At 50.8% G+C, this 13,694-nt stretch overlaps 1 protein-coding gene and 1 non-coding gene across 5 annotated transcripts in view; one reads left to right on the forward strand and one right to left on the reverse strand.

Moving 5' to 3' along the window:
- Nucleotides 1–589: 589 nt before the first annotated feature.
- The window catches only part of ARNT2 (aryl hydrocarbon receptor nuclear translocator 2), a 191,059-nt gene continuing 177,954 nt past the window's right edge, over nt 590–13,694 (reverse strand). For all 4 annotated transcript variants that reach the window (XM_025271546.3, XM_025271545.3, XM_045163834.1 and 1 more), the window contains exons 18-19: nt 7,034–7,170; nt 590–4,686 (exon numbers count right to left, since the gene is read on the reverse strand). In XM_025271546.3, coding sequence (XP_025127331.3) covers nt 4,588–4,686; nt 7,034–7,170 — 236 coding nt within the window. In that variant the 3' untranslated portion in view covers nt 590–4,587. The remainder of the gene's footprint in view (nt 4,687–7,033; nt 7,171–13,694) is intronic.
- On the forward strand, nt 10,010–10,082 carry TRNAG-CCC. The gene has a single exon. It is a non-coding gene; the product is annotated as a tRNA-Gly (tRNA).

Here is a 13,694-nt window from a genome sequence, read left to right on the forward strand (position 1 = left end):
TATTGAATTTTTTACAATACTTGCTAGTTCATGTTTTGATTTTTTGGCCACAAGGCATGTGGGATCTTAGTTCCCTAACCAGAGATGGAACCTGCACCCCTTGCATTGTAAGGTGAAGTCTTAAACATGGGACCACCACTGGACTTCCAGGAAAGTCCCTGGGAGAATTTAAGAAAGAAATGAGTGTTTGAAGAGTACAACAGATACAAGGTTTTGTAATGAGACCTAAGATCAACCTTTTGTGTTCTTAGATAAGTCACTTAACTTCTCTGAGTCCCAATATCTGAATCTATAAACCAGGAGTAATATCCACATCGCAGAGGTTAATAATGGTCACAAAAATAGCATTTGCAAAGAGCCTTCCAGAGAGCCTTGCCTAACACACAAAGCTGAGAGTTATTAGCTTCTTTTAAAATTTTATGTACCCAGATCTCCTGACAGTCACTCTTTAGCATACATGCTTTCTACACCCTTTTCTGGGGACAACAAAACACAGCCCTTAGGAAGAGTAATATGAGAGCATCTACCCAACTTCAAGAGCAGGTTCTATAAATTCTTCAGTGAAAAAGCTGGCCTGGGCTATTCAGTGTTCAGAGCAAAGTCATTTTTATTGTAATGAAATTTTAAAAGGCAGTTCCATTAGTTACACATATACACAACTGACTTAATAACTGTTAGTCATAGAGAACATTCAAGAAATACAAATGATTTATCCACAGCACGGTTCACATTCATAAGAAGAAAGGTTAAAAGAGAAACGATTAAGTGCTGAAACTGTCCTCTGAAGCTCATCTGGGAATTATCTTGTTTTTGGAGGAAAATGAGATTGTTAACCAGAAGCAGGCTGCCTTGTTCCCATAAAAGGTGGAAAAACCTCCCTTTTTCCACCTCCATGGTCACCACTCCACAGTCTTTGGCCCCAAGACCCAGGCACACCTACCTATGCATGAAGAGGTGCCGGTATTCCAGCATGATGCCTCTCAAGCTGCTCCAGCCCACAGACAGCGGGGAAAGGACAGTCAGATCCCTTCATACCCAAGATGAAGATCTGGCCAGGAGAGAGGGCTGAATGGACAAGTTGGGCTGTCCGTGGCAAGTCAGGACACAGCGACTTAATGATCAAACCCGTACTTCCCAGTAAAAGGAGCATTTCCACCCTGACTCATGACTGGCTACTGCTGTTAAGTGACCAGCATGGTCCTGCTTATGTCATAAATGTTAGGGAGCAGGTACGTTGTGGGGGGGGGGGGGCCGGGGGTAGAGATTCAGGGCTCATCTGCTAGTCCAGGTGCTGACGTAGAGGGAAGGGAACACGGTCATTTCCCTGGGGCCTGACTCATCTCTAGGCTGAGCCTGGTCACAGCACTGACAGTGTCAAGGGTGGCTAGTCTGGGGGACAGAGTCTCTCATGGACTCAGGAGAGTCATGCTCTTCAACGTCAGTCCCATCAACTATCGGTATTCTCATTGCAACATGTATTCACGAAACAACAAAAGGGTGAATTTGATCAACTGGGAAGCAGAGAAGAATGTGGGTGTCTGTGATGGCTCTGTTGCTCCCTGAAACCAAAACTACAGATGAAGCCAGTGGGAGGCATATGGGGCAGAACGTTCCAGAAGCCCTGTAGCCACCGTCGCAGTCACTGAGCCAGCCTTGGCCAAGCCTCAGCGTGGCTGTGTCTGTGTGCTCACCAATGGTTCAGGCAGCCACCACATGGCTCTTTTTGGGGGAGAGCCTTCTGCTTGCTCAGCCAAAGGAAGCCACTGGAAGGCCTGGGAGATGCAAGATGAGGTGTGAATGAGGAAGAGAGTCCTGGAGCCAAAGTCCTAGTGTTGTTCCCCTTCCCAATCCAGCTTTTTGTCCATCTCCAATAGGAAAGGAAGTTGAGCTGAAGGCCACGCTGACACAGGGTCCGTGGGCATCCTGGTCTCCTGGCTGGGCAGGACCAAGGCTTCTACAAACTGGCATTACTAGGCTCTCCAGGACTTTAATGCTCATTTGTCTCAAAATTCCTTGTGTGTGTGTGTGGGGGGTGGTGGTGCAGAAAACATCCCTCAGACATGTGGTCCTCTGGGTGCTCCCTGTTTTCTGAGTGGCCACATGGTGCTTCTAACACTCACAATCAAAGCGTGGAATGGGGAATACAGAAAACAGAAAACTCAAACTGCCAGTCACACTACAGCCACACACCCTTCCAGGGCTCCTGGGACACAGCTGGGAGGGGAGGTGGGCTTACTTATTTATTTATTTTTTTGGCCACACTGTGCTATGTGTAGGATCTTAGTTCCCCGACCAGGGATCGAACTCAGGCCCCAGAAGTGGAAGCTCAGAGTCTTAACCACTGGACCACGAGGGAAGTCAGGTTGAGGCTGTTTAGTTATGACGCTCTCCATTACATCTGGCTTTCATTTGCTCACGAATCCTTGCCTACTAGGACTAAGAACTGAGAGGTCCTCATCCTAGACCTTGTGTAAGTAGATGAAAGGTCCTGGGGGCAAGACTGTTCTCCTCTGTCCTGCATCCCCTCAGCACCCAGTACAGCCCGGGTGGGTGGCAGGCTCCCAGTCAGCGTGCCGATCAGTGTGTGCGCCTCAGAAAACCCCCAAACTCCCTCCAAAACCAGAAGAGACAAACATACCTCCCACCTCAAACTCAAATTTATAGACTCAAAGTCACAAGAAGTCTGTTTTCATTTCACCGAGAACCCATTCTTTGATCCAAAAGCTATTTTGGTGTCTCTTCTTGGGAAATAATTAAGTCTACCGTCTGGGACAAGTTCAAGGCTGCAGGGGGTGCAGAGGTGACCCCAGGAGCAGGGCACACCCAGGGGAGGCCCCTTCTGGGTCTTGGTTCTGTCAGGGTCGGGGGACGTTCAGCCACCTGCCATTTTCCCAGGAACCAAAAGGCTTCTAAAGGTTAAAAATGACATCCGTGCGTCTAAACCCCAAATCCAATCGCCACTATATACACGAAGATTAAAAACCACTCTAGAAACTGTCAGGTCAGTTTTAATTTAGAGCCCATGACCTGGGATCACACAAAGCTGGCTACCAGCCAAGGGTAAGCTCATGAACAATGCTGGACTTTAACAGCTGGAGCTTCCCAGGCCAGAATGAACGCCCATCCGCTCTGGATGCTGGCCAGTGCTGGGGTTGATGCAGTTTTCAGAGGATGAGAGCAAACACTCTCCACGTGGCTCCTTCCTGCAGATGGGGCTCACTCCCGGCTCAGGTAGCCTAGAAGCGACTCCACCCCGCCGGGCCCCTCAGAACCCCAGGAGGAGGGGTACAAGGATTGTTCCTAGCCAGGCGCCTGCAGGGGGCAGGGCTCCTCTGCCTGCTGCGAGGTGGCCACGGGTAGGTAGCCTGTCTCCCTATGGGTGTCGGTGAGCTGATGGGATGGGGAGGCAGGACAGGAGGGGGACTATTGGGAAAAGAAGAGGACACAGGAGTTTCCTTCCTTACTGTAAAGGGCACGGGATGGAGTGGTGGTAAGTAAAAAGGGGGAATCATCTCAGATCTGAGAGAAACAACAAGCCAGGGACCAGGGGCTCAGAAGTTAGCCAGGCAAGCTTCTAGAAGTCAGCTCTCACTCTGTCTTGAGACAACCTGAGGGATTCAAGGCCCTGGGGTGGGGGGTGTGTGGCAAAACCAGAACTGGAGCCCAAGTCCTCTCCCTCAAAGACCTGCCCTCTGCCCCTCCTGAGAAGCCGCTGTCCCCTGCCTGGACTGAAGAACTGACCTAGCAGAGCAAGCAGCTCTGGGCCGGGACTCCTGGGGTCGCCATCAAGTGCCCGCCTGCTCAGTTCAGCCTGTCTGCCTGGAACCCAGGCCCCAGGCCTGGCTCCCTCTGGTCAGGGCATCCTCCTCAGCTTGGCCGGGGCTCCACCTCCACCACACACCCTGGATTCTAGACACTCGCTCTTGCCACACACGACAGACACGGGCACAGCACATCCTTCAGGACAAGGATTCACATCACGCGGCACAAAGTACATGCCTCATGGCCACACGGACGGACGGACGGATGGATGTGGCTGAGCCAGGAGACAGAGGAGCCGGCGTCCACCTGGGGGTCCCCGGCTGCTCACCTCCAGCTCTGAGAACACAGGCTTTGTGCCCTCTCTCCTCACTACTCCCTGAGCCCCACGCGGACACAGAAGTAAGAAGCCAGGAGAAACCAGATTCCAGCTTCCAGGGCAGGCCTGGGCATGCCGCTTGGGCTCTCTGGGCTGTAAGTGAACTTTACATAGACACAAATTGTCCGATAGGAGATTATTCACAACCAGATTTTAGGAACCCAATGGGTTGGCCTCCCAAGCACACACAAGTAAAATACAATAAATAAACCCACCCCTGACGTCTACCAGGCTCCTGTTTGGTGGCGGAGCAGCCACTGCTGAGGGTTAGAAGCTGAGCAATGCGACAGTGGCAGGGGGAACACGGCGGGGGCGGGGGGAAATGAGGTGTCTTCTGCTGCGGGGGGTCCTGCCACAGGACAAGCAGGGCAAGGGGGGCCCCTGTTCACGACGGCGTCGACGTCACAGCAGGGGGGACACTGCTCTGTGAAGCCTGGCTTTGCCCGCAGCTACTCCGAAAACGGCGGGAACATGCCCAGGTCGGCAAAATCTTCAATGTTATAGTTGCCGGTCCCCTGGGTTGGATCTCCGGGCATGGGCAGCATGTCCTGCAGGAGAGAGGAAAAGAGCGCAGAGGAGTCGGCTCATCCCTCATTCTCCCGGGCAGTAGCACGTCCCAGGAGCCCAGCCTGCCCACCACCCTCACGGCATCTCTCCAACAGGGCAGCCTGGGAACACGTACCCTCCCCACCGCCCCCACCATCTGACAGATGCTCTGCTGGGTTCCTCCAATGTCTGAAACCCTGGGAAGCTTTGCTGTCCTGGGAGATGTCATTGCAGCAGGAAGCTCTGTCTGTTTAAAGCCTAGCCAGGACACAGGGTGCACAAGAGGCCCACTGGTACCAGTCTGGTACCAAGCAAGTTATATACACAACCGACAATCAAGATACAACAGCACTGTGATGCAGGGAAGGGCAGGAGGGCTACGTGGAAGGAGAACTGCGTGGGCTGTCTTCACCGTGTACATCGAGGACAAGGCCAAATCCCTGTGGGGTTAGACTTCACCTTTCACGAGTCCTTCAAGTTCTCTGGGACTCAGACTACCCATCCAGAAAATGGGCAGAGCTATATTTCAATCCTTTACAGCAATTTCCCCAAAGTGTGCTGTGTCCAATTCCCAAAGTGTGCTGTGTCCAATTCTTGGCCCATGAGACACTCTGGGAGAAAAGAATTCTGCGGACAAATGAGTTTGGGAAACGAGGTGTACTTTGCTGCCCTTCTGTAAACCCTCAGTCATCATTAGTACATAAAGGCTCTGTTAAGTCCTGTAGTCATACAGATGAACCTATCTGCAGGGCAGGAATAGAGATGCAGATGTAGAGAATAGACGAGAGGGCAGAGCAGGGGAAGGAGAAGGTGGGACAAACGAGACAGTAGCATTGACCTATATATACCACCACGTGTAAAACAGAGGGCTATTGGGAAGCTGCCATATAGCGCAGGAAACTCAGCTCTGTGATGACCTAAAGCAGTGGGATGGCAGGGTGGGAGGGAGGCTCAAGAGGAAGGAGATACATGTAAACATATGGCGGATTCACTTTGTTGTACAGCAGAAATTAACACAACATTGTAAAGCAATTATATTCTAATTTTTTAAAAAAGAAACTGAATAACTGTTTAATCATGTCTCACAAATGTATTTGACCAAAAATTCCTTTTAGCATCGTGACCATGAAGAGCCAGGTTAGGGAAATCTGCTTAAATGGTGACTGTGAGGCACAAGGAGGGGCCAGGGCTCAGCATGACGGATGGAGGAAGCGGGGATAGTCATCATGGGTCAGGGGTGGTCAGGTGAGGGCCTGGGTGAGGCACCTCTCTGCAAGTATAAAAGGATTTTGTCTCTTCGGGGACCTGGGTTCTACAGCTTTGCCTGTAAAGGTGCTGCTTGAACTGGTGGGAAAGGAGCTTGAGGTGTTGCTGCTGTTTAGTCACTAAGTCATGTCCAGCTCTTTGTGACCCCATGGACTGTGGCCCGCCAGGCTCCTCTGTCCATGGCATTTCCCAGGCAAGAATACCGGAGTGGGTTGCCATTTCCTCCTCCAAGAGATCTTCCCGACCCAGGGATCAAACTCGCGTCTCTTGCATTGGCAGGCGAATTCTTTTCCACTGAGCCACTAGGGAAGCCCCAGCTTGGGGTGAGGGTGGGGTAAATGGAGAGCTCTCCCATGAGAGCTTTGTAGTCCTGTGGGTCCCAGGTGAGCCCTGCTCCAGCCATGCCTTGAGGGGCAGGCTCTAGAATGTGACAGAAGGCACTGGGGGCTCTTGTTATCAGGTGTTTCTCCCTCATGAAGACCTGGTAGGATGGACGGGACACACCCCCACTTGGAGCCTCTTCCCAGTGAGAACTTTCCTGGCTGAAAGTGGGGCTCTGACACCCAAGGGGGCCGAGTCCTGCACTGTGGTATGCCAGCGATATCTGTTACTGCTGCACACTTAGGGAATGGCTCAAACCGGGGGTCCCCAATCTCTGGTATCCAAAGCCTGATGATCTGAGGTGGAGCTGATGTAATAACAATAGAAATAAAATGCACAATAAATGTAATGCACTTAAATCATTCCGAAACCATCCCCTCCCACTATCCGTGGAAAAACTGTCTTCCACAAAACTGGTTCCTGGTGCCAAAACGGTTGAGGACAGCTGGATCAAACAACGGAGGAGTTGCAAGGCACCCAGGCAGCTTCAATCAGCAATACGTGCCTGGGGCTCAAGAAGGGAGCCTCGCCTCTTTCTCCTCCTGGAGCCCCTGGAGTCGGGGCTACGACCTTCCCGGGAGGGGCCAGAACTCACAATCTCTATCAGCAGTCGGTGCTACAGCAGGGAGGCAGAGACTGAGGGGGAAAGGAAGCAGAGAGAAGGCGCGGGTACCTACGAGAAGGCGGTGCTCGCTGATTTACCTGGAACACTTCAGTCTGACCGGGCTGCTGGTGGGAGTGCGGCTCACCGCTCTGCTGTCCGTGGTGCTGGCTTTGCCACTGCGACCAAACTTCCGAGGGCCGCCCTTGGAACTGCCCGCTACTCTGTCCGCTCTCAGCTGAAAGATCCGACATAGAGGACACTTCCTTTAAAAGCCAGCCCATGACTTCGGGAGACCCAAGAACCACTACAGCCCAGAGGACCCCCGCACTCCATCCAGAGCGGGCTGACAGTGCTCGCTGTCCCCCTCTGCCTCATGCTGGCTGACAGATAAGAAGCTGGTTTGGCACCCGAGGCCTGGATGGGTGAAACAGAAACAGGAGCTCTCTGCCAGATGGTGCGGGTACTGGGCAGTGAGGGTGGTTCTCCCCGAGCGCATCTGCCAGGGTAAAGTCTTACAGCCCTCAGTCCTTCATGATCACTGCTGGAGGCATGTCTGTGGCCGAGAAGCCATCTCCTAGATGTGCAGGAGAATGGATATGCAGTCTCTGCCACTCCAGATACCCCAGCTCACAGGCTGCTCTTTAAAGGAACCCTGACCTGCCAGTAGTAGAGCCTCACTCAGCAAAACTTGACCTCCACCAGCCTCACTGCCTTCTGGGTAACTCGGCTGAAGCCACACATGGCATTCCATGAGGGTCCTTCCATGGGGGCCAAGAGCCATGGCTCTTTCTGCCCGTCTCTTTAGCAGAGTGTTTCTCAGCACCACTAGCTAGAGAGGAAAGGCATTTGGGTACAGCTTAGACAAGGAGATAGGTCTCTTTGTGGGAATTGCTGGATAAATTTGTGAACAAGAGCGACCTTGCTTCTGTCCACAATTTACAAAAAATACCTAGTGGAAAAACAAAACTTAGAAAAAAAAGAGCAGAATTTTGCCTAAAACATTTTAAAGACTAACCCAAGGGGGCGAGAAAGGGAATATTTCCTGCCATATATGTAAACAAGGACGTCACAGTCATCAGCAATTGCAGACACCATGATGGGGAGCTGGTGAGCCCTGAGGGAACCGAGGAAGAAAAGAATACCTGCCATCCAGCCGCCATCAGTCTGCAGCCACTCCCTACTGGGAGCCTTGAGGAAACTCAGGATGTGAAAACATAGGATACTGGCCCCAGATAGGTGAGGTGTACATCAAAGGAATGATTTCAGTGAGCCCAGACTCTTGTATCTTCCCATACATGGAAAAGTGTGAAATTCCTTAACCTGGCTATCTGGTCTTCTTTAACAATAATCTTTTGATGTTCAGACTACCTGCCCTTTGTTGCAAAACTTCTATATCACCTGGCTTCTCCCCTCACCTCCTCTGAGCAGTTCTCTAAGGGTTACTTGAAATGCTGCCTCACAGGCTTGAAGTCCTAAATCCTGTGCATGCTCAGTCATGTCTGACTCTTTGTGACCCCACGGACTGTAGTCTGCTAGGCTCCTCTGTCCATGGAATTTTCCAGGCAAGAATACTGGAGTGCGTTGCCATTTCCTACTCTAGGGGATCTTCTCAACCCAGGGATCCAACCCTGGTCTCCTGCATTGCCAGGAGGATTCTTTATCATTGAGCCATCAGGGAAGCCCAGTCCCATCAAATAAAACATAATTCTCAACTTTCAGGTTGTGAATATTTTTTAAGTCTACCAGGGTTGGTTTATCCTAAGGCATATTAAAAACTGCAGGCACTTTTCCTTGTTCCAAACCATTCAATGACATTTTGGAGGTGACAGGCTCACTGTCCAGCTCTAGAGAGCAGAACAAGTCCCATCTTGGCCCTACTTGTTCTTCAACAGTTGTTCTGACCATGGGCGACCCCACTCCCCACCTGATAAGTGGGCACTGGGTTCATCTTGGGTGGAAGTTTAGATGGTGTTCAAAGGGAAGAGTCAATCCCTTTCTCTCTCACATCTCACCTACTGCCTGAGACATGAAGGGCTTTTATAAAACATATACTCCCTTGAATGGTTCACCACGGCACCTTTCAAGCTCTGCGTGACCACAGTTGGTAAAGGGATCCAGAAACTCAGGTAAGGATACTATTCCCAATTGCACACAAGAAGGAGTTAAATCTACTGTGCATACAGGATTCTGTTGTTTAAACAAATGCATCTGGCTTTGCTGAAATGCTTTCCCGAACACTCTCTCATGATATTCCATGGGCCAGGGACAACTTTTTCATAGAATCATGTCCCCTGGCCCGATTTGGGAATGGTGGTGGTTTAGTTGCTAAGTTGTGTCCGACTCTGGTGACCCCATGAACTGTAGCCTGCCAGGCTCCTCTGTCCATAGGATCTCCCAGGCAAGAACACTGGAGTGGGTTGCCATGATAAGAGAAGCCACTGCAATGAGAACCCTGTGCATTGCAACTAAAGAGTAGCCCCTGCTTGCTCCAACTAGAGAAAGCCCACATGCGGCAACAAAGACACAGCACAGCAATAAATAAATAAGTAAATAAAATGCTTAAAAAAAGAAGATGAAATGTGCAGCGGCCCCAGCTGGAGCAGTGATGGAAGCCCCACTGGTCAGATATCCACCCCATCCTGGAGGCCCTGAGGTTGAGCATGAGCTGGGCCATCTGCTGCTGGGACAGAGGATGGATGGACACAGGCACCTCTGCTGAAGGTGGGGCTGGGGCAGACCATGAGGGTTGTCCTCATGTATTCAGGGATGACTGGCTTGGTGTCGCTGTACCTGTGTTCTCTCTGGCGTGTGCGTCCTCCCCCTGTTCTGCGCCTGCAGGATTCTACTTGTACTCCGAGACCTGATGGAATGTGACCTTGAACGACTGACTCCATGCTCTCTCCTCAGTTGGCCTGTGGCACTTGTGCTGTCTCTCAGGATGGTGCCCTTCACGCTAAGATGACTCATCCCCAGATGTGAATAACTTAAGGCCAGGGACCTTATCTATTAAAACGTCTGTTCCAGGCTTCACTGAGTACAGTGCCTGGAATAAAGCAGAAGTATCTGCTGGGATTTCCCTGGTGGTCCAGTGGCTAAGAGTCTGCATTCCCAATGCAGGGGGTCCAGGTTCAATCCCTGGTCAGGGAACTAAGATCCTACATGCCACACTAAGATCCCACACAGCCAAGTAAATTTTAAAAAGTATCTGCTGAAGGCAAGAATGAAGGAAGGAAAGAGGAGCAAAGGAGGAAGAAATAAGAACGCTCTATACACTTTTACTTCTATTCCCACTGGAGGCTTCCTGGATATCACTAATTTATAATGAAGCTAATACCCATCTTCTCATCAGTCTTCCTTGGTGACAGCCAGAGCCAGGGGAGGGGGAGGATTAGAGGAAGACTAGCTTCCCCAACTTGTGTCTGGGGGTGGTTGTATTCATGAACAAGACAAAATTTCAGAACAAAAATTCTTAAACTTCTGGGAAGGGAAGTGCTTTTCTTAACTGCATGCAATAGAAAAAAAATTAATGAACTGGATTGCTTTATTCATTTATTTATTTTTATAGGGATGTAAATGCAACATGATGACTAAATAGTTAATACTGTTACAGGGTATGCCTATTTATTTATGACCCTGCTGCGCGGCACAGGAGATCTTAGCTCCTCAATCAGGGATCAATCCCATGCTCCCTGCACTGGTCATGTGGAGTCTTAACCACTGGACCACCAGGGAAGAACTGGTTTGCTTTAGAAACAGCATAAGCTAGCTAAGGAAGCAGGGAAAGGGCTTGGTATTTTTGGAGTACTGACTAGGTGCTAGGCATCCCTCGGGATACTTTTTAGACATTCTTTAATTTCTTCTTCACTCTGACGCTAAGAGATGAGTCCATCTTCCACATTTTTCAGATGAAGACACTGGGGCTCAAAGATGTCAGGAAATGTGCCCAACTCATTTAGCTTATGAATACCAGAGCCAGGGTTTGAACCGAGATCTGTCTGATGCTGAAGCCCACGTGCATTGATTTGATAAATAGTTTTCATAGTGAATGCTATGTACCCGACACTGAGCAGTGGCTGGGGATACAGTGGGTTGCAATGGCCCAATTCATTGAGAAAGACAGATGAGTAACTAGGCAATTGGAATTGTTGTTTGTTTAGTCGCTCAGTCATGTCTAACTCTTTACAACCCCATGGACTGTAGCCCACCAGTCTCCTCTGTCCATGGGATTTCCCAGGCAAGAATACTGGAGTGGGCTGCCATTTCCTTCTCCAGGGGATCTTCACAACTCAGGGATTGAATCCAGGTCTCCTGCATGGCAGGTGGATTCTGTATTGCTGAGCCAGCAGTGAAGCCCAATTGAAACTGTTAAGACTGCTTATAAGGGAAGCACAGGCAATTGGAAGGACAGGGCTGTGAGACTTAAGTCAATCTGCATCTTCCTGGAGGAAGTTATATCCACCGACAATCTAGAAGATGACCTCACCCGTCATGTGGTGGGACAGTTAAAGGGGAAAGTCCGCCATGCAGTCTCTGCTCCTGACATTTTTTTCTGAGCTGTATCAGTGACCTCTCTGATTAAAGAATGAGTAATAACTACAACATAACCTCCCCAGGATGATAGAGCCCTGTGGGGTCTTAGACTAAACCCTGGCCCCGACTGACCAGTACCACAGACCATAAACAGGGCATGTTTGTGGCCCACCCCCAGGATATGTACCTACAAGCCTCTTTCTGGAAAAAGCCCCAGTGTTGCTTCATCGATCCGAAAGCCACGTGTGTGACTGCAAACCTTAAGCATGGGTTCCAGCCACGCCGTGCTTCTTGTGTTCTGCGGGCTGCCTGCGTAAGACCTAGGCTGCTACATCTCCTGGCTGGATGCCTGGGCCACCTGCCAGCCCAGGGATTCCAAACAGAATATACGAGTAGGTTGCTACCATCTGGGCCGACTGGGTGGGCTTTCACAGCAAGAGTCAGAATCTTGGGGAGCTTGTCAATTTCTAGACTGTAGACAAAGGGGATGACAACTTCCTTAAATTATTGGCACTCAATGTTCTCTTTTCAGCTTTTGCTAACTAATAATTTTGGTGAGATTCATTTGATTTGGAAAGTGCATTAAGACTCAAGGTTTACCTGAAGTCCCATTCAGAGGTCCTAAGTGGTTGAGTTTAGCTCAGTGCTTCTCAGGCATGGGTGATTTTGCCCTTACCCGCCATCCTGGAGGGACATTTGGCAACGTCTAGAGACATTTCTTTCTTTTCTGATAGGTAAGAAGTAGACCTTTTTAGAGAGACACACTTCACAGACAGGGTGCGGGCCATCTCAGAAGGCATATGTATGTGTGCGCATGCTCAGTCGCTAAGTCGTGCCTCACTCTTTGTGACCCTATGGACTGTAGTCTGCCAGGCTCCTCTGTCCATGGGACTTCCCAGGCAAGAAAACTGGAGCGGGTTGTCATTTCCTGCTCCAGGGGATCTTACCAACTCAGGGATCAAACTTGTTTTTCTTATGTCTCCTGCATTGTCAGGCGGGTGAGTTCTTTACCACTAGCACCACCTGGGAAGCCCTCCATGAGCTTTAACTAAATTCAAGTGTGTAAAGCACTGAGCACAAAGTAAGTATGTGGTATGAGTGAGCTGCTATCATAATTATTACAATATTATCATCATCCGAAGTAAGCTAGCTGCATGGCAGCTGTAGCAGCGGCTGCTTAGCCTGGAGCCCCGTTTGTGCAGTCCTGCTCTTGGTCAGAGAGTTGTGTGGCAGCCTCAGCCCCTGGCTCTGTCCTTCCTGCGTTCCACCTCCTTTTGCACTTCAGAGCCCAGCATTTGTAAGTGGAGACCAGACAGAGGCACAGAGCTAAAGGCTCTAGCCGCTGGGGCAGGGGGTGGCGTCCCCTCATTTCTTGTTAGGGCCGCCCTGAGATACTTCTAGGCATACCAGGGGGAATGCTGACTCTCCTGGGAGCCTCTCCTGACTCCCCCACTTGCTTCCAACAGACTTGGCTGTTGCACCTTCAGCACTGGCTTGCCCGCCTCTCTGTAGCTGTCTCTCTCCCCGGCCTCGGAGTCTGCACTGTGACCTTCTACCCGGTCAGAGCTGAGTCTCCTCCCAGGGCTCAGCACAGGGCCTGGCATCAGGAGGGCCAGCGAGTAGGTCAGTGCCCGGTGGGCCCTGTGCTCCCAGGAAGGACTAGGTGCCTGCATGCCAAGTGTGCTCAGATTGGTCATAGGGGTGGTGTCTCTCCACATGCAGCGAGCAGGGGGCCCTCCTGGGAACCAGGGACCTCCAACCTCAGGGTGGGTCCAAGTTGAGCTCCTGGCTGACTTGAAAGCAGCTGCCTTTCAGGAAGGCCCTCTCCTTCCTGAAACAGGGGGCTGTGCTTCTAAACTCACCGTATCATCTGGCAAGGATATTTAAAGGCTGAGTGTGAGACCCTGCTACAAGTCTATGGGATTCACGCAGAGAGACACCTGAATCTGAGGGGGAGGGACAGATAAAGGGTTGGGAAATGCTTGCCCAACCCCCAGGCCTGGGGCTGCGGGGCCAGAAGTGCTCTATTAGCGGTGGGGTTGGACAGGGGGTGGGGGCAGCTGACGACTCAGGTGTGGGCCAGGGGCAAGGCACCACATACTTCCTAAAGCTGACATAGCCCTAAAAGGACACATGCAGCTCAAATGGAAACGCAGGTGTCTGCTTCATGCTTGCCTGAGAATGATCCATTCTGGAAAGGAAATGCCCCCTGAGCATGACTGTCTCCAC

Source organism: Bubalus bubalis, chromosome 20, assembly GCF_019923935.1.
Source record: "Bubalus bubalis isolate 160015118507 breed Murrah chromosome 20, NDDB_SH_1, whole genome shotgun sequence".
NCBI classification, from domain to species: domain Eukaryota; kingdom Metazoa; phylum Chordata; class Mammalia; order Artiodactyla; family Bovidae; genus Bubalus; species Bubalus bubalis.